The sequence below is a fragment of the Populus alba genome, chromosome 1 (assembly GCF_005239225.2).
Source record: "Populus alba chromosome 1, ASM523922v2, whole genome shotgun sequence".
NCBI lineage: Eukaryota > Viridiplantae > Streptophyta > Magnoliopsida > Malpighiales > Salicaceae > Populus > Populus alba.
Genome location: NC_133284.1, coordinates 27146181 through 27165474, shown reverse-complemented (window position 1 = coordinate 27165474; position 19294 = coordinate 27146181). Strand labels below are relative to the sequence as shown.

The 19294-nt window shown below is 31.7% G+C and overlaps 2 protein-coding genes across 2 annotated transcripts; both read right to left on the bottom strand.

The window, feature by feature from the left end:
• Positions 1-7: 7 nt before the first annotated feature.
• LOC118051926 (vacuolar protein sorting-associated protein 26A) lies at positions 8-3869 on the bottom strand (the record flags this gene model as incomplete). The annotated part of the gene is made up of 8 exons (XM_035062706.2): positions 3561-3869; positions 3327-3385; positions 3164-3238; positions 2353-2427; positions 2171-2243; positions 1310-1354; positions 949-1060; positions 8-143 (listed from the first exon to the last, which is right to left on the bottom strand). Coding segments are annotated over exons 2-8 (519 nt in total), but the record flags the coding sequence as incomplete, so codon positions are not given.
• Positions 3870-12689: 8820 nt separating this feature from the next.
• Positions 12690-18252, bottom strand: LOC118051927 (CBL-interacting protein kinase 32-like). The gene is given in 16 exon segments (XM_035062707.2): positions 12690-13115; positions 13345-13419; positions 13518-13574; positions 13663-13776; positions 14497-14584; positions 14586-14611; positions 14740-14862; positions 15660-15749; positions 15833-15895; positions 15897-15959; positions 16063-16116; positions 16485-16565; positions 16663-16770; positions 17114-17185; positions 17711-17773; positions 18023-18252. Coding segments are annotated over 16 exon segments (1323 nt in total). The 5' UTR covers positions 18194-18252; the 3' UTR covers positions 12690-13040.
• Positions 18253-19294: the final 1042 nt, after the last annotated feature.

The window sequence follows — 19294 nt, the reverse complement described above, 5'->3', positions numbered from 1 at the left end:
ATATATATATATATTTTGTTGCATCACTTGTTAATATGACTAGCATAACTACAACAGAACAATTATTCATCATTACCACAAAATCCTGGTTCTCGACAATGTTGCTGACATAATTTCGACTGATTGTCACTTTCAATATATACCTGTAAACAACAATAAAGCTTGCGTTGGCTTTTATGCTTTTTAAAAAATAAAACTTATTTTGGTTTCAAATTTCAAAATTATACTAGTCATTATAATTTCTAATACTGTTTGCAGTCTAATATAAAAGTACAAAGAATGAAATGGTGAAAATCACTTTGAACTCTCAGGGAGCACAAAAATAAAAATGGTCATATGCCTCTCACGATCTCAAAAAATTTCTACTAATATATTATAGTTTGTTCCCCGCATAACATCCAGCTCTCTTTAAATAAATAAAATTCTGCTAAAAAACCTACAAGTAAATGCTCTAGCACCAGCATTAAAACAGGCAAGATTGATCTTTCAAAACAATGTTTATATGCATAACCAATCAGCCAAAATCTGGTTTTCTTACACGTGTCTCTATGTGTGTTAATGCCTAGAGAATCAGCAATTGTCCCCACATAATAGAACTAATAAAAATCATTCAGTAGCAAATGCCAAACTATGAGAATTCTTTCACAATGAATATATAACAAGAAGAGAGAGGGAGAGAGGATCAGGTAACCTTTCGCAAATCATAAGAATCAATAAACAGTGAAGGTGAAAAAGCATGAAAGAAATAGGAAACAGATGAAGGAACAAGGGGTTTACATATCTAGCCTGACAACCATAGGCAAGAGTATTGCTGGGTGCAAGTTTGATCATTGGTCTTCCAAATAAAATTAGGGTTTGATTGCGGTGTTGGGAAACACCCCCAAGCATGCTTACAAATTACTATCAATTACACAATTAAACCAGTGCAATTCAAAAAGGATAACCTACCTAAGCCTCACATTCACTCCATTGTAGGACTCATACGGCATTTCCACAGTAGAAAATTCAAAGGGATATGTCTTTCTTTCATATAATTCTCCAGGTACATCAAGTTCACGCACTGCACATGACAGGATAAGAGTTCATCATGGATAAAAAAAACTACCTTCACTAATTGATTAACAATACCAACCACAAAAGTAATAGAAGGTACAACAAAAATTTAAATTTACCATGTATTTGAAAAATAATGAAACTATTATACACATATATAAACTTAAAAAAAAATGATGGCTAAACATGTTATACCATATAAAGCCCTTCATTAAGTGACCAATTCTACAAGAAATAAATGTTTAGGTGCACTCACCAAGAGATGTAAAATCATAATAGTTGCCTCGATCAAAATACATTTCTGCAAAGAGGGGAAGAAATATGTCATACTCTGAAATGTGATTTCCTCATGTGATAAGCCAATAAATGTAGTCCTACAATTTAATGTTAACTTGAATCAAAGAAATATTCACCCAATAACTACCCCAAGGGGAAACAATCAGTTACAAAGAAAACAAGAAAGGGAAAAGAGTTCTATGAAATTATTAATTATGTCATTTTTTTTTAATCATAAATGCATAACGGATGTATTCTACCATTTTATCTGCTATTTTTGTCTTCTTAAGTCTTTTCTTATATATTATTTTATATTCTTCTCCAAATCAAAATTCTTTCGCAGAAAAAAAATATAAAGAGACTCTGTTAACATAAATATTACTATTTTGTGTTTGACAATAAGAGATAGCCACCATTCTTCCAGTCACCCGCCCTTTGGTGGAGACAGCATTTAACCCAAAATCTCAAGTACAACACAACGAGACTCTGTTAACATAAATAGTGAGACCAATGACAAGCTATAGAGATCAGTTATAGGCTTGGACAACTTATGCAGGAAGAAGAAGCTCTCAACATTGCTTTCTTTTCACTTCTCTTCTTACTTTTACGGGCATTGATAATGCTTTCAAATCCTAGATTAGACACAAGCATTACAACTCCCAAATAATTCAGCATGTAGATTTCCAGCATTGCCTGCTTCCAGATCTTATCTTTCCTTATCTCGTTTATGTTAGAATTTTCCAAATAATTGAATAGATAATAATAATAACAATAAGAACGTGATCTTCCAGATATAAAATACAAGATCTAAATATCAGAAATGGAAGCAAATTCAACACACCTATTTGACCAAGCAGCTCGATTTTAACACCATTGTGTTCAACCTTCTTCCCTTGAACTGGTTCTATGACAACCTGAATATGAATATAGCAACAATAAAATTCAATTTCAGTCTCAATGACAACATCACCAAATATGTGACTTGTAAGATTAAGAAAAAAAACCAAAAAATTCAGTAGCTACCTCCCCAACAATGTTTTCTTGACTTTGGAAGAGAGGAACCATGACCGTTTGGCCATTTTCCTTCTTTAATGGAACCTATTGAAACACATAGAAGCAATAGTTATATGCTTGACTAAAATGATTTTTAGACAGCCTCTCAACAAAATCCAATATTTCACTTCATGCAAACATATCTAGGAAAAACTCATTAGTTCACTGAACCAAACTCCATGTTCTATCTCATAAAGAACACCACCCAATGTTGTCGCCCAATTGCGTAACTGATGTCTGACCACTTATGATGTTTAGAATATCAACCCTTTCATTGAACTCAATATGTTAGAGTAGCCATTGATGTAATGGATTTTCATTACAAAGTTACCTCAATTTTGGGGGGGGGGGCATATAACCAACATGACTGAAATGATGTGAGAGAGAAGACCTTTTAAACAAAGCTATAAATTCATCCCAAATGCTAAACAGGGAAAAATAAAATTACTTTCAAGACTTATTGCCCAAAAAATGTTTGCCTCATATTTCCTACTATTCAGCATTCCTGCAATGGTGGGTTGGATTCACGGGTCACCTAGAAATCAAGTGGCCCACAAGGCCCTTCTTTCATGTTCTTACATTCATATCCTAATCCAGACATCAAACATCCTAGAAATCAAATTCAGTCAACACAAGGCTTTAGCCTCCATCTCTATACGAATAACAACAGAATTCCTGACATTATACTACAGTAACAATTAACGAAACGTAAATGTATGACAACAACAATAATACAGAGAAAGCAGAAGACTTGAGCAATGTTAGCAGATTAACAAGGTACCTGTTTGCGTGTTCTTCCATCAGCAAAAATGATAGAAACACTACATGGTGGTTTAAAAGCTCCAACTAAGAAATTCTGAAGCACCAAAAATACATAGCAACTGCTTTAAAAGAAATTAATGCAAACCAAACAAATACTAAGACAGAACCCAAAATTACTTTACCATGATGATATTTTGGTCAAATTCAGCACCGTATTGTTACTTTGTCAAACATGAAGGACCTTAAAAAAAAAGATAAATTAATTCCATGATTGAATCAAATCTTCTTAGATATCTATTGAACCAGAACAGAAAAAAAAATTTAAAAAAAAAAACCCTTTTGAAACTCCATAAAAACTGAAGTGGTCGATGAAAGTTGAAAGCTTTATGAGAATTGAAATCGAGCCCAGAAATTACCTGGACTTGTTTTGAAATGGGTTGATGTTGAAATCTTAAATTAGTAAATAAATACAGCAGATCAGCATCGATCCCCTCAGCTCAGCTGCTCTTCTCTTTCTTCTTTCTCCCTCTCTTTTTTCCTCTCTTTCTAGCACAGTTAAATGTCAAACTGATGGTTGCTTTGTTTCTTCCTATTTAGCGGTAATCCAATCAAGATATTACACGTCACTGGCAAAGGTGTTATTAAGGAACTAAGACAAACGTTGTTTAAAAAAACAAGAAAAGAAAAAGGTGAGGACTAACTACCAGTCTTTCTTCTTTTCTTTTGTTTTTCTGGTTACAAGCTTTCTTGCTTTTGCTAGACTTGGAAAAGGGAAAGTTTTTGTGGGATGACTAGTAGCTTGATGATCCAAGCACTCAACTAAATCTTGACTAAAGTTATTTTTAAGAGAATTAGTTCAATTTGTCCTTATATTTAGACCATGTCTCCAATTTGATCCTATAAATTTAATCACTTCTAATTTGTCCCTAGATTTTGGATCATTCCCTAATATATCGTTTTGTTAGGTTTTTCATTGAAATTGGTGAAATTACACTTATGTGAGAAACTCAAATCCCATTTGATTTAGTAGAAAAAAAAAATGAATTTTAGCTCCAAATGAAAATCCTTTATTTTTTTAATAAAAAATTAGGTTATGCTAAGTTTCTCAATATTTTTATCAAAGTAATTTTCAAAAAGGATATATCAACAAATTGGAAATATTTAGAGTTATTCTAAAACATTAAGATAAATTAAATCAATTAATACGTTTTTTAACAACAATTTCTAAAAGTTAGGATACATATAAAATTTTAACATGTTTATTTCATTATTTTTTATATATTTAAATGACAAAATTTCAAATAAAACAACTACGTACTTAACATATTGCAAAGTATTTGCAAAGAACAAAATCATGTTTTTCATTTTTAGGTGACCTAAAACTTCTTAATTCACTAAAAAAAATTTACACGGATCTCCATCTTCATTTTCTTCGACCTTCTTCTTTATCCTTAATTCACTGAAAATCTTCAACATAGATAATAAAACCTCTATATGGTTGTCTCCTTATATTTTTAACTCATTTAAGTATCAAAGTACCTAGATCTCTCGAAAGGGCTTGTTTTGTAGTTATACCAGCATCCTAGTAATCATCAACGATGAAGATACTCCCACGCTAATTGTGATGAGGAGCATACACTTGGATCTCAAATCTTGTCATGGATTAGATAATATTATCTTTTATAACAAAGTATGTGTAAGCTATTAAGAATATATCTTATATGCTTAGGAATAATAATTTTTTTGAGTGTTGATAGAGAATTATCACACCTTCATGTTAATATTTTCTTCTAGAGTTCAAGGAACTAGTGATTGGTGATAGAAAATCATTGATGATTGGTGATAGAAAACTCAACACCTGCAAGATATTTTTTTTTTGGTGGGATTTATGAATTCTCTGATAATAAAATTAGCAACTTTGTATAAGGGATTGTAATAAATGAGAGAATGAGCTTTTAATTTTTAAAAACAAAAGTATTTGTTCTTTGTAATGTATGATGAATGCTCTATAAAATAAGGTATAAATAAAAATATAGAAAATGTGAGGCTTAGAGGGTATATATAGCCTCTGAACTTTGTCATGTTTCTTGAATGGAAGGATTGGAGCGTCATTTTCTCTTGATAATATTAATGGTGAATAAATATCATTTACACAACATTAATTAATGATAGTTATCCCTCGCTGAAAATTAATATTGATAGAAATACGGTAGGTCATTTGGAGAATTTTATGTGCCTAGGGATGTAGAAAAAATATCATTCTTTACTTGTAACATTGTATGTTACAAATCCATGAGAATGAACGAACAAAACCACACAACCTAGTATAGGGTCTAAAAATATTATCATCTCTATATGTATTGGGTTTAGAATGACTTTAAACCCAAGGTAATAGGTCTAACACCTAGTTAAACTCATATGCACTTGGGCTCAATGTATAGCTAAACCCAAGGTATTTCGACCTTGGCGTCTTGCTAAACCCATATGCACTTGGATTCAGCGTGTAACTAAACCCAAGGCAGTTGAGTTTGGCACCTTGTTAAACTTACATGTACTTGAGCTCAACATCTTGCCATACCCACATGTATTTGGGCTTATCGCGTAGCTGAACCTAATGCAGTTTGGTATTGCCATCTTGACAGACTCATATCCACTTGGGTTCAACACGTAGCTAAACCCAAGATAGTTGAGTCTGACACCTTGCTAAACCCATATACACTTGGACTCAGCGCATGGCTGAACCCAAGGATGTTTGGGTTTGGTGTCTCGTCATATCAACATATACTTGGATCAGTGCATAGTTGAACCCAATGACATTTGGGTCTCACACCTTTTGAGAACCATATGTACTTGGACTCAATGTGTAGTTGAACCCAATGATGTTGGGTGTTGTACCTAACCAGACCCATATGCACTTGAGTTCACCATGTAGCTAAACTCAAGATAGTTGGGTCTTGACTTTTTGTTAGGCCTAAATATACTTGAGCTTAGTGAATAGCTAGATTTAAGGAAGTATGGGTTTAACATCGTGCTAGACCCAGATATAATTAGGCTCAGCGCATAATTGAACCCAAAAATATTTGGGTCTAACACATTGCTAGATCCATATGTCTTTGAGCTCAGCGTTTTGTTGAACCTATTGATGTTGCATTTGACACCTAGCAAGACTCATATGCATTTGAACTCAACATATAGTTGAACTCAAAGGTGTTGGGTCTCGCATCTTACTAGATCTATATAAACTGAATTCAAAAAAGTTAGGTCAAGCATCTCACCACTCATGTATATTTAGATTCAACGTGTAGTTGAATATAGGGATATTGGGTCTGAAAACAATGCTAGGTCCATGATACTTGAACATGGTACCCTATAAAGTCTTAATACATTAAATTATTATCTTGTCTTTTACCCTTTTAATAATGTTTTTTTTTTAAGTAAACATATTAAAGATATATTGATCCATCAGTGTTGATAAAGTATTTATAAGCGCATAAAAATATTATTATTTACTAATTTCGTATACTTTGAAGATATATGATATGTATAAGAAAATATTTATCATATACAAGCTCAACGGATATTCAATAGTTTTGAATATCCTTGTTTCATAATAATAGTCTTGGCACACGGGAATTGTCAGATGACAAGATCGAATGAAATAGCTTCACGAGTAGCTCTGCTTACCGTGCACGCAAAACATGATAATAGGTTTTTTACTGTAACAGGTTTTTGTTTGTTTTGTTTTTTTTTTTTTTTCGTTTTTGTTTCTTCTTTTTTTTTTTTACATGTGTTTTTTTTTTTACCCAAAATTTACTACTTCTTCTTCATCATCTTTTATTTTTTTTTCAAAATTATCTTTTTTAATTTTTTTAAATATTGAGCTGGTTGAAAATTTAACTATATAGTTTTTTTCTTTAAAATATTATGGATTGCTATAATATTCTCATATTTTTTTCTTCTTTTTATGATTTTTTTTTCAAAATGGTCTTTGTAGATTTTATTTTTTTTATATTAAATTGGTTGAGAATTTAGCTTTATAGTTTTTTTTTTTAAAAAAAAACAAAAACAATATGGATTGCTATAGTGTTTCCCCTACATAATTTTTATTTTGCTGCAGTGTTTCTCCACATATTTTTTTAAAAAATTATCTTTATTGAATTTATTTTTTCAATATTGAGTTGGCAGATAATCTAGCTTTAGCTTTCCCCACATGTTTTTTTTTTATTTGTTTTTCTTTTTTTCCAAAATTGTCATTTTTTACATTTTTTTCAGAATTATTTTTTGTTAATTTTATTTTTTACTATTGAGCTGGTTTGAAAATTTAGTTTTTTTGTTTTTTTCTTTAAAACACTGTAACTTTCCCCATGTGTTTTTTTTTTTCGCTTTTGTTTTCCTTTTTTTACATGTATTTTTTTTCATTTTTTTTTACCCAAAATTGACTTCTTTTTTTTTTGAAAATAGTCTTTGTCGGTTTTTTTTATATATTGAGCTGGTTGAGAACTTAGCTTTATAGTTTTTTTTTGAAAAAAAAAAAAGTACTATAGATTGCTACAATGTTTCTCTTACATGGTTTTTGTTTGGCTATAGTATTTCCCTCATATGTTTTTTTTTTTAAATTATCTTTGTCGAATTTATTTTTTTAATATTGAGTTGGTTGTGAATTTAGCTTTAACTTTAGCTTTCCCCACATTTTTTTTTGTTTTTTTAAATTTTTCCCAAAATTGTCTTTCTTCTTTATATTTTCTCTTTTTTTTTTTCATAAATATTTTTGTTGATTTTATTTTTTTTTACTATTAAGCTGATTGAGAATTTAGTTTTTTAATTTTTTTCTTTAAAACACTAGATTGCTATAGTGCTTCTCTACATGGTTTTTTATTAAATAATATTTTTTTAAAAAATTATCTTTATCGATTTTATTTTTTTCATATTAAGCTGATTGAGAATTTAGCTTTATAGTTATTTAAAACACTGTAGATTGCTACAGTGTTTTCCCACATGTTTTTTTTATTGATTTATTTTCCAAATATGTTTTTGTCAAAAAAAAATTTCATACTGAGCCGGTTGACAATTTAGCTTTTTTTCCTTAAAACATCGTTGATTGCAACAATGTTTTTCCATATGATTTTTTTTTTGTTAATTGTCTTTTTTGTTTTTATTGTTTTTAATACTGAGCTGGTTAAAAATTACAACTGTAGATTTTTTCATGAAACACTACAAATTGTTATAGTGTTTCCCTGCATGTTTTTTTTCCTTTCATTTTTTTTTTATATTTGTCAAAATTATCTTTGTTAATTTTTTTTAATATTAAGCTGGTTGAAAATTATAATTGTATATTTCCTTATAAAACACTATAGATTGCTACAGTGTTTTCTTATATGATTTTGATATTGAGGTGGTTAAAAAATTTAGCTTTAACTTTCCCCACTGTTTTTTTTTTCTATTTTTTTATTATTTGTTTTTTGCTTTTTTTTTTTTCTTCCAAAATTGTCATCTTCTTTTTTTTCATTTTTTTTTTCATAATTTTTTTTGTCGATTTTGTTTTTTTAATATTGAACTGATTGAGAATATAGCTTTGTAGTTTTTTCCTTTAAAATATTGTGGATGGTAATAATTTTTTTTTTATATGATTTTTTTCACAAATCCATGATAATGCACAAGCATGCCACAAGCCCGCGGCATCGCGCGGGCATCTCACGCATTTTACTAGTATATTTACTTATTAATATATTATATTATTATAATTATTATATTATATTATATAACTGTTTTTTCTTTTTAATTTTTTTTTAATGATTTTTTTTTGTTTGATTTAGTTTGTTAATATTAATTTTTTTTTTATTTAGTTATCAGATTTTCATGATACGGATCTCAGGTTTGATGGGTTAACCTGATTTGACGAGTTATTTTTTTCATTTAGTTTAGTTTGTTAAAGTTAATTTTATTTTCTATTTAATTATTAGACTTACATACTTTCATGAAACATATCTTGAGCTTGACAGATTAACTTAGTTTGATGGGTTAACCAAGTTAATTCTGGGTAAACCTGTCATTTGCTTTTCTATTTAGTTATCAAACTTTCTTGACGCGAATCCCAGGTTTTACGGAACAACCTGGTTTAAAGGGTTATCCCAATTAATTCAATTTTTTTTTCTTCATTGGTTTTTTCCTTTCTGTTGATTTTTTTTCTTTGTTTTTTTAATTAATCTATTTAATTATCATATTTTTTATGACACGACCTTATAGCTAGACCCACATCCAATATTCTTGGGTCCGGTGTTGTAGCCAGACTCACTTAAACTTGGGTCATGTAAGTTTAATGTTATTATTAATATTATAAATATTACTCTTAGGTCAGGCGTTGCAGTTAAACCCAAGATTTTTGGATATAGCTTTGCAGAAAAATTTAAGATTTTTAAATTTTTATTTTTTAAAATATTTTTTATGTAAAAAAAATGACCCGCGGCATCGCCCGGGTCATGTAACTCTAGTGTGTGTGTGCATTGTAATTTTACACATTTTATATTAAATTTTTTGTCTGGCATCCGTCAGTCTCCACGAAATAGCTTGTACCCTTGAAGGAGCGTATGTTTTGTCCCCCTGATATCTAATATTAGACCCATTTTTGACAGAAATTATGCTCGACGGACATTTCGTGTGTTATTATGATATAAAATGCTTTTTAAAATAATTTTTGTTTTTTTAAAATAAATTAAAATATTTTTTTATTTTTAAAATTAATGCATCAAAATTATAAAAAAAATAAAAATTAAATTTAAATTTAATATTTTTTTTCGTGTAGATCATGTTTTTTACAAACAATCTAAAAACAATTTCAAAAGCATCTACATCTTGTTCAGCTTGTTTGTTTTGGAGGTGGAAATTAAGTTTGGGTGTGAAACTACCAAAAAAAACTAAAAAAATAAAAAAGATAGTTTTTTATAATTTAATTTTATGTATAATTATATTATATTCAACTACAATCTCAACAAAAAAAAGTTAAAACAAACATCCTAGACTTGCTGTCTTTCACAGAATGGAATGTGAAAGAATAATGGCAAACTTACCGAGGAGTGTGCCAGCGTCCACATGGCGCTGATCCGTTGAGCCTTAGGCATGGTAATTGGGTCCTTAGCCCAGCCCACCGTCCTATTAATGGGTCTCTGGCCACAACCCAGCCCTATCACTCAGCACAACTCAAAACATCAGTTAATTTTGGGTCGGACCAGGTAGGAAAGCTCAAAATAGAATATAGGCCAAAGCCCGTATTCCATCTAGGCTAGAGCCTAGATAATGGGTTAAAATAGAGGCCTGTGAAATAAGTACGAGGCCCAACCCATCAAAAATTTATATTTAGCTTTCCCAAAATGTTCTTATGGAAGGACAACTTGAGGGGTTAAATCTCATTGTGCAAACTTCAAGAGAATAATTGAGAAAATCCCTATTAATTTTAGCAATCAAATATATGTTGTAGATAAAATATTAAAAATAATTTATGAATTTATGTACAATAAATCATTTTAAAAAAAAATAATGAAAATAAAACACTCAACTTAATACTATACTTGTAAAAAAAAAAAAAAAAACTATTTAATTGAATATGACATGAAGGGATGGTGCCTTATTTTTCTTCGTGCATATTCTAGAAGGGATGGTGCCTTATTTTTCCTACTTTGCCTAGAATATGATGAATCCAGTATACATTAAATTATTATTGCTGATTGCATGCTGACTGTATGAGACTGGAATATCTATTATACTATACTAAAAATCTTGATTAGATTTTGATTTGAAGGTCATAACATGTTCTTGGATTTAAAATGGATTATTTAAGATCATGACTTCGAGCTAATACATTCACGAGATTTTTTTTTTCTTCACATTGTATTCTTTAGATTTTAACAAAAGTTACGAGACTTGATTTAGAGCTTATTCAGTTAAAAAATATATGAATTATTGAGTTAACTTAAATCAATTATTTTTATTAAAATATTATTATTTTAAATATTATTAAAATTAAGTCAACAAAATTTGTGCTACTAGATTAATGAAATTTTACAAGAATAATATCTTCTTCTTTTTTTAGCTTAAAATTTAATTTGAATTAGATTTTGTATCTTGAATTTCTCGGATTAATCTATCTACTAGTCCAACCAAGTTTAATAACTAATATTAAAGACATGAATGATAATGTGGGAATAAAAACATACATGCATCTTAAAGTTATCCTACATGTAATCTTGAGGGGTATAGTTTAATTGGTTAGACTCTAGATTTGTTTTTAAGAGTTCACCAGTTCGAGTCCTATAAACTTCAGGACTATTGGAGACTTACATAATCATTAGCTTTAAAATATTTGAAATTAATTGAGATACATATAAACTGACCCGAACATCTAAATTAATAATAATAATAAAAAAAAGTTATCCTGCATGCATTTTCCAATTCGGTGTAGATCTATTCTTTCAAGCCTAACTACTCTCCAGACAATAGCTCAATCGTCAACAAGAATAAATAAATGAAAAGGGAGCAAGTCAATTTTAATTAATCTGCATGATTAATGTGAGAGTAGGACTGCTGGAGAATTTTGCTCGCATCAGCCACAGACAATAACGATAACGTTTTCCATCTTTCCCTCTTCAGGTTACGATCTCTTCTCCTATCGCTATAGCTTGGTCAATTTTTTGCATTAAATTGGAATCAATGCCTACACATTGAGGATATTATCATGCATTCTTTATATATATATATATATATATTCATGGACCACATGCTCTAACATGCTAGTTTGTTTTTAATTTTTTTTATCTTCTATCCATCAAGTTTTTAGTTAAATCAGACATAAAACCCAATTAAACCAAATATTTAAACATCCTAGTTTTTAATTTGTTTTTGAAAAAAAATCATATTTTCCAGCTTTCTCTGGGCCAAGTTTTTAATTAAATCAGATATGAAACCTGATCAAACCGAATGCTCTAATATACTAGTTCTAGATTTTTTTAATTAAAAAAGCCACATCTTCCAACTTTTTTTCAAGTTAAACTTTAGTTAAATCAGACATAAACCGAATGCTCTAACATGCCAGTTTTTAATCTTCTTTTTTTCCTTTTTGAAAAAGAATCATATCTTCCATCTTTCTTTTAAGTTAAACTCGGTAAGTTTTTAGTTGAGTCAGACATAAAACCATATTAAACAGAAATGCTCTAACATACTAGTTTTTAATCTTTTTCTTACAAAAAAAATCATATCTTCCGAGCCTCGATCCTTAAACTAGTCGGCATCGGTTTCCCACGAGAAACAAGCAGCCTTGATCCTAAACTAGGTGGCGTTGGCTTCCTTGTCGAAGTTTAAGACCACTGATTACAGAGATACACATTTCCCTTGAAAGAAAAGGACAAAAAGAACATAACAATATGAAGAATAATTTACAAGCTCCCCTTGGGCCAGCTCTAGCACATGGAAACTCGATGGCTTGAAATTTGGAAGGAAAAGAGTTGCACTAAGAACATCAGAAAGATACTGGAGAAATAAGAAATTGACATGGAGAATGGAAACAATAGTAAACACAATCTTCTTCTGAGAAAAGTTTCCGAGAAAAAGGAGCAACAGGAATTACAGTACTTTCATCAATTTGAAATCTTTCTATCGAAGAGGAAAACAAACCACCCCATGAAAATGAGAAAAAGAAACAGGACTATGAGAAGCATCCATGTTTCCCAACATGAATAACAAGGAAAACAAGTGGAGAACCCATGCCCGCCTACTTCTATGGATTGAGAAAATATTTCCAGGGAAAGAGATGAAAAATACAAAAGGAACAAAGATGTAGGGCACATATAGCACATTTGCATCGGTGCCGTTAACGGAAGTACTTGTACACTTCAAAATTGGCACAACTTTTACTTCGTTTCTTGCATGTCCTCCTCAGTTTTCCAGACAACATCATCAAGGCAGGTTGAAAGGTTTTTATAGAACTGCAGAAGACAAGGAACAAGAAAGACGGAAATATAAACCGTTTCTAACTTGAATGAGAGGGGACAAACTGTGGATGTTCTGGTTCAGGATAATCATCTAAGACATTGTCAATATATAATTAAAATGACAAATCTTGCATGCACCTATTGGTTGTTGGGTAGCATTTCGTTTAACAAGAGCAAGATGCAAATGGATGAATTAATGAAAAGGAAGAGAAGGAAACTATACCTTATGGAACTCCAAAGTGTCTCCCTTTGCTTTACGCACTTCAACCATATGAAGCGAAGGTGCCACTTGAAATATCTGATTGAAATGCATGAAACTGTGAATTAATTCCACAAAATAACTATGGACTTGACTTTGGCAGCATTAGTAAGTTTAATGATAAGTTTGTCACAGACCTCGGTAGCAACATTAAGGTTTCCCTTTCTCCCAGCCTTCACATTCTCAAGCCTCATCTGAGAAAGACAACGATAGCTGTAAGCATTACCTCAGACCTTTTTAATTTTTGTCAATCGAATAATGAATACTTTATGAATTTGTTACCTTGTAATTTTTCTTGTGGACATCAAAACCAAGGGGCTTGGCAGCTTCTTCGATCTTGTGAATTATTTCATTGGCAGGGCATCTAGACGTGAACCTCGTTTCCCTCTTAAATTCCTGCTGCAAGTCATATAATCATAAACATACGAGCTCCAATATTTAATGGAATTGCAAAAAAATTGACATTATAAACCTATCATATGGCCTATCAGCTGCGAAAGAAATCCTCATTTAAACAACTCAGATGCTGTTAGGTAGCCAATGCTACTTTGTTGATAGTGCAGAATAATACTGCTTTCATAACAGAGGCTTCTAATTTCACAGTCTATAATAATCTCACTATAATTGACAAAGCTGGATATCTCTAATTATCTGGAAGGAACTTCAAAAAATAATTAATGATCCATTTTCTTGTTGACGCCTCGAATGGATAAACACATGGACAATACTAGAGTCTCAATGCAGTAAGAGATCCTGGATTGGTTCATACTCTGAAACACTGATTAATCCCTTCATAGGTGATAACATTTATCATACGTATTGATGATTTGGCAAGTTGATGTATCTCTGAAATATTTAAATGACAAGGGAAACAAGGAAAGGCATACAGCTGCATAAGCATGCAGACACAACACCAAAGAAACAGATGCACTCCCCGACTACCAGACCATGTCCGCATAAGAATGTGACAACATGTCACCATCATCTCTTATTTCCACAGAAGCAGGAAGCTGATGTTTAATGTACTTGCATTAAAAACATGCATCATCCACTGGAATACAATAAATCAGGTTTTAAAGGTTATGACATAAAAGAAAGGCCTTTCAACAAACAAACCTGTTCTCCATCAAACAAATTCCCAAGATTTAGTCCTTTAGACATAGAAATTAACTCAAATGCATTCATAGCTGTTGGTTGCTCCTCCTTCCTTCTTCTCTGTTACATGGTGTTCCTGTTGCGAGGACAACAGTAAGATTTAATAAACAATATTGTCAAGAAGTGCAAGAAATTGTTAACTTCCTTCAATCTGTGTACTACTTTTTTGCTAGTTCAAGTATAAAAAGCTCATCTTAAACTCACTTCTGAGTCCTTAAAAACAGCTTCAACATCATCCAAGTTGGTGTCCTCTTTCTCTTCAAACACAGGAGGCTTATAACCTTTCTTAAACCATTCATCTACCAGGATTTCAGGTATGGTGATGCGCTGCCATAAAAACAAATAGTAAATTGAGAAAAATTATAAAACAATATGAAGTTGTGAGTAATGTTAATATTTCCATGCATTGAGGCCATTTTAAAGTATTTAAAATCCCAGACTTCTTGGAACATACTTTTTTTAAAAAAAAATGTCTAACAGCATATGCTTGATGCAGCCAATGCATATGCAGTACACAAAGAATCAGAAGCAATATCTGACCTAGGTAATGCAAACATCATGACACTTTTTACACATCACTTGCAGATTAGAGAAGTAGTCCAGGCATCCTAATGATATCCACTGCAGTAACAACCTTTCAGTGTTCCAACCTTGCTACCTGATCAAATCTCTGAAGATTTAATCTCAGTTACACAACATTCACATGCCTAGACTCTGGGAAGCTTTTACATAAAGTTCTATTTACAGTATAGATGCAACAAATTAGCATGAAAACTGGATAGGCTCTATTTTGTCCAACAACAGTGTTATGGCAGCATTGGGATCAGAGCAGCTATTCCTTGTGCCAATTATGATGAAAAAGAATAAACATAACTTAAAATGCACATACCGTTCTTTGCAGTGATTTATCATATATAAATTTCTGAGACTCATTTTGATGAAATTTTGGTAGCATCTAAGACGAGAAATTTTGGTAGAATTCTCTCTTACTTTTTGAAAAGAAGAGTTGCCAACCACTAGTTAACGTAGAAATCCTTTCTTTTTTCCTCCATTCTAAGATGCAGGAAAAATGTATTATAATCAGAAGCTCAAGCAAGGAATGTTAATAAAGCATAACTACTCACAGTCATAGGGTTGGGATCCAAAATTCGAGTTATCAATTTCATGGCACCAAAAGAGAGCCAGGGGGGGCAAGTAAATTCAGCTGCTGAGATCTGTATTTGGCAGAAGTAAAGTGAAAACCAGAGGGCACAGGAAAGGGGGAGAAACAGTTTTATCAAATTTGTAAAATGCTCACTTTTTTATACAGGTTCATAACATTTGAATCATCGAAAGGCAAATACCCTGCTAGCAATACAAAAAAGTATCACTCCACATGACCATAAATCTGCAGTAGTCCCATCGTAACCTCTATCATTAAGAACCTAAACAGCAACACAGAAAAAAATAGAGGTATAAAATGTGCCAAAGGCTTAAAAGGCAAACATATATGATCAAGAACTGTAGCATATAAACCGTCATCCAAACCTCAGGAGCGACATAATTTGGAGTTCCACAAGTTGTATGAAGTAGGCCATCATCCTGCCAAAAAAGAACCGGTTAGCACAAAAAAAAAATGCTTTCCTTGCATGAGTCACAGAAGAGACTTTAAAAAACAACAAAAATATTATTTCCATGAAAAAAAAAGTAACTGTAAGGAAATAGTTCTTATCAGTAGCATTAAACAGGATTAATTTCTGCCACGCCTATTTTTATTGGCAAAGCTTGTATTCGAGAATAAGCATAGCATAGGCCTCTTTCCTTATTCATAAGCTTCGGTACATCCCAGCCTGCTTTAATGAAGGTTGTTATTTTGAACCAATCAAATTGATAATATCCATAATAGGGACTTGGTTGGCAGAATGATGTCTATAAGACTTCAAATGAGATGAAGAATTGATGGTAGTTACCCTGACTTGTTGGGACAGCGCACTCAGCCCAAAATCTGAAACTTTGAGGTTCCCATAAGCATCCAACAACAAATTTTCTGGCTGCAACACCCAATAAAAAAGAAGAACAATGAAGGTCATGATGAACAAAAATAAACAACCTATTTACATGTTACAGGGTGATTAAAGTTCTGAATACCTTAAGGTCTCTGTGAAAAACACCCCTGCTGTGGCAATAGTCCACTACATTGATAAGCTGCTGGAAATATCTCCGAGCTTCATCTTCTCTCATCCGTCCATGGTTTACCTTCGTAGAATTAAAACAGAAAAATTATGCATGCAAAGAAATGCTCCGTAATTGGTATGAAAATAAAGAGTCAAAAGAAACTTCCAGTCCTTTTAATGTTTTGGTTCCAATCAACACAAGATTGCATTATTATAAACAAAAACAAATGCATGACGATTACAACTAAGATTGTAATTGTCAATGATAAGGAGATGAGCCTTAACAGGTGTACAACAAATTTCTAGTACTTGTAATAGCACCCAACATATAATTCCCATAACTCTACCAAGGATGTTGAACCAGTAAAACTGGTGGAGCATAAACTAATGGGAAAAAAAAGGTTTGATAACAATACAAAACTTACAATTTTGTCGAAAAGCTCTCCCCCGGTGACAAACTCCAAAACAATAAATATTTTTGTCTTACTTCCCATCACCTGAAAATCAACATTTTTTTCTGCTAAAGCTTAGAGGAAGATTTATATCAAAATACTGCTTTACATAACACAATTAAGATAGCTACTGACTCTTTGAAATAAAGTTTAATTCAAAGCTAAAATAGGCAAAAAGATCACAAGGTCAAACCTAACAATTATTTAGAAATCAAATGTCATTTAAGGTAACTTTTACAAGCATGCTTGATTCCGTCACTATTTCTATACAAGACAATCCTTCATTCTTTACACTGATGCTAGAACTTAACTCATATGGAAAAAATGGGACAACTGGATACTGAACAAAATTATTGTTCATAGTCTTGGCCAAAAATATGTAAGAACAGAACCAGAAAATCTGATGTTGCTCCCATTTGGTAGAGAAGGATGCAAGGGAAGACTAATTATAAGGATAAGCATAAAACATCTAGCTCCCATTTGGTAGAGAAGGATGCAAGGGAAGACTAATTTTAAGGATAAGCATACAGCATATAGCTTGTAATAAATGCTGAAGACTAAGAGAGGGACCTCATATAATCGAACAACATTTGGATGCTTGATAAGCTTCATTGTCTCAATCTCCCGCTTGATCTGTCAGAACAACGGCAATTTTAGAATTCTGGGACAATATTGGAACACCTTTTTCAGGTGGTAGCATATATATAAAATAAAAGAAGTCTATAGGATCCAAAAGGGAAAAAAGGGCCAGAATCTTCCAGAAGTGTACGAGAAAGTAATTGAAAAACAAACATAGATAATGCATATAGTATCAGTTTCTCTTGAGACATGTAAAGCAATGAGAAACAAACATTTGCCATAAAAAGAATTAACTAACCAGACCTGTTCAGCCATCTTGTGTTTGAGAACTTTCTCTTTATCAAGGATCTTCAGGGCTACAGGTTCCCCGGTCTCAGAATTCCTTGCAAACTTTACTTTTGCAAACGTTCCTTCACCAATTGTCCTTCCCACTTCATATTTACCCACTCTACGCTTGATTTTAGGTTGACTCATGCTTTGTTTATGGGTTCAAACACTCTTATTCTTGCAGTTATGCAAACTTCTAACTCTTCCTGAAATGCATAAGAAAGTGTAAGTGACAGACCAATACAGCAATAAAGTTCAATAAAAATGGGATCTATTGAGCATATCCCCAATTGTGAAGAAATGGTCAAGACTTGGCTGGTTCTGGATGATTTTAAGGTTTGCATTACATATTCTGGAGATTACAACAATAAAAAACCTTTCCATAAAGTATAGCTCAATTAATATAGCAAATCAACCAATACAAAGAAACAACAAAGACTAAAAATGCCATAAAATGTGAACACAAGGAACTTACAGCATGATAGATAAAAAAAGAAGCCATACTATGCAGAAAAGATCTACATCAACAACCTAATGAGAAAGCAAACAAACTAATCCAAAGTGATAATAACCAATGAGAAGCTAGACAACACCCTGCCCAGTTGCCATTTTATCAGTACAGTGAATAGATCAGGTTGCCAAAACATAACCAGAAATAAAACCAGAAGGAGGTGAAACAAAACGGCAAAAAACAAGTATCTAAGTTGAAAATCTTGAACTGGGAAAACAAAGAACTTAAAAATGTCTTCACCAATTAAGACAGATACTGAAAACACAATCAAATCAAGATTAAGTGAATTAACCTCAAATCCAATTGCAATCTTGACCAATTAAGACAGATACTGAAAACACAATCAAATCAAGATTAAGTGAATTAACCTCAAATCCAATTGCAACCAGTGCCACCAAAATGCCCACGGAAGTGGAATTTAGACCAGAAACATCTCAGTGGTCAATCAAAGACTGCTTATAAAAGCAACTAAATAAATACTTTATAGTTTATAATTAACAAATAAAAAATGAGTTTAAAACAACTAAACAGAATCTTCCTCTGAAACACCATTGTTTAAAAATAAGAAACTATAACTGAAGTTCAAGAAACTCGAGAACTCAAAGTTCTTGCCAACTTTACAAATTCCCACCTCGAAAAACAAAAACCCAAATCAAATTGTACAAAAACTAACACATGAAAAAGCAAAGATAGGACCTTTTCCAAAAACAAAAGCCCAAGAATTATACTGGAAAGAA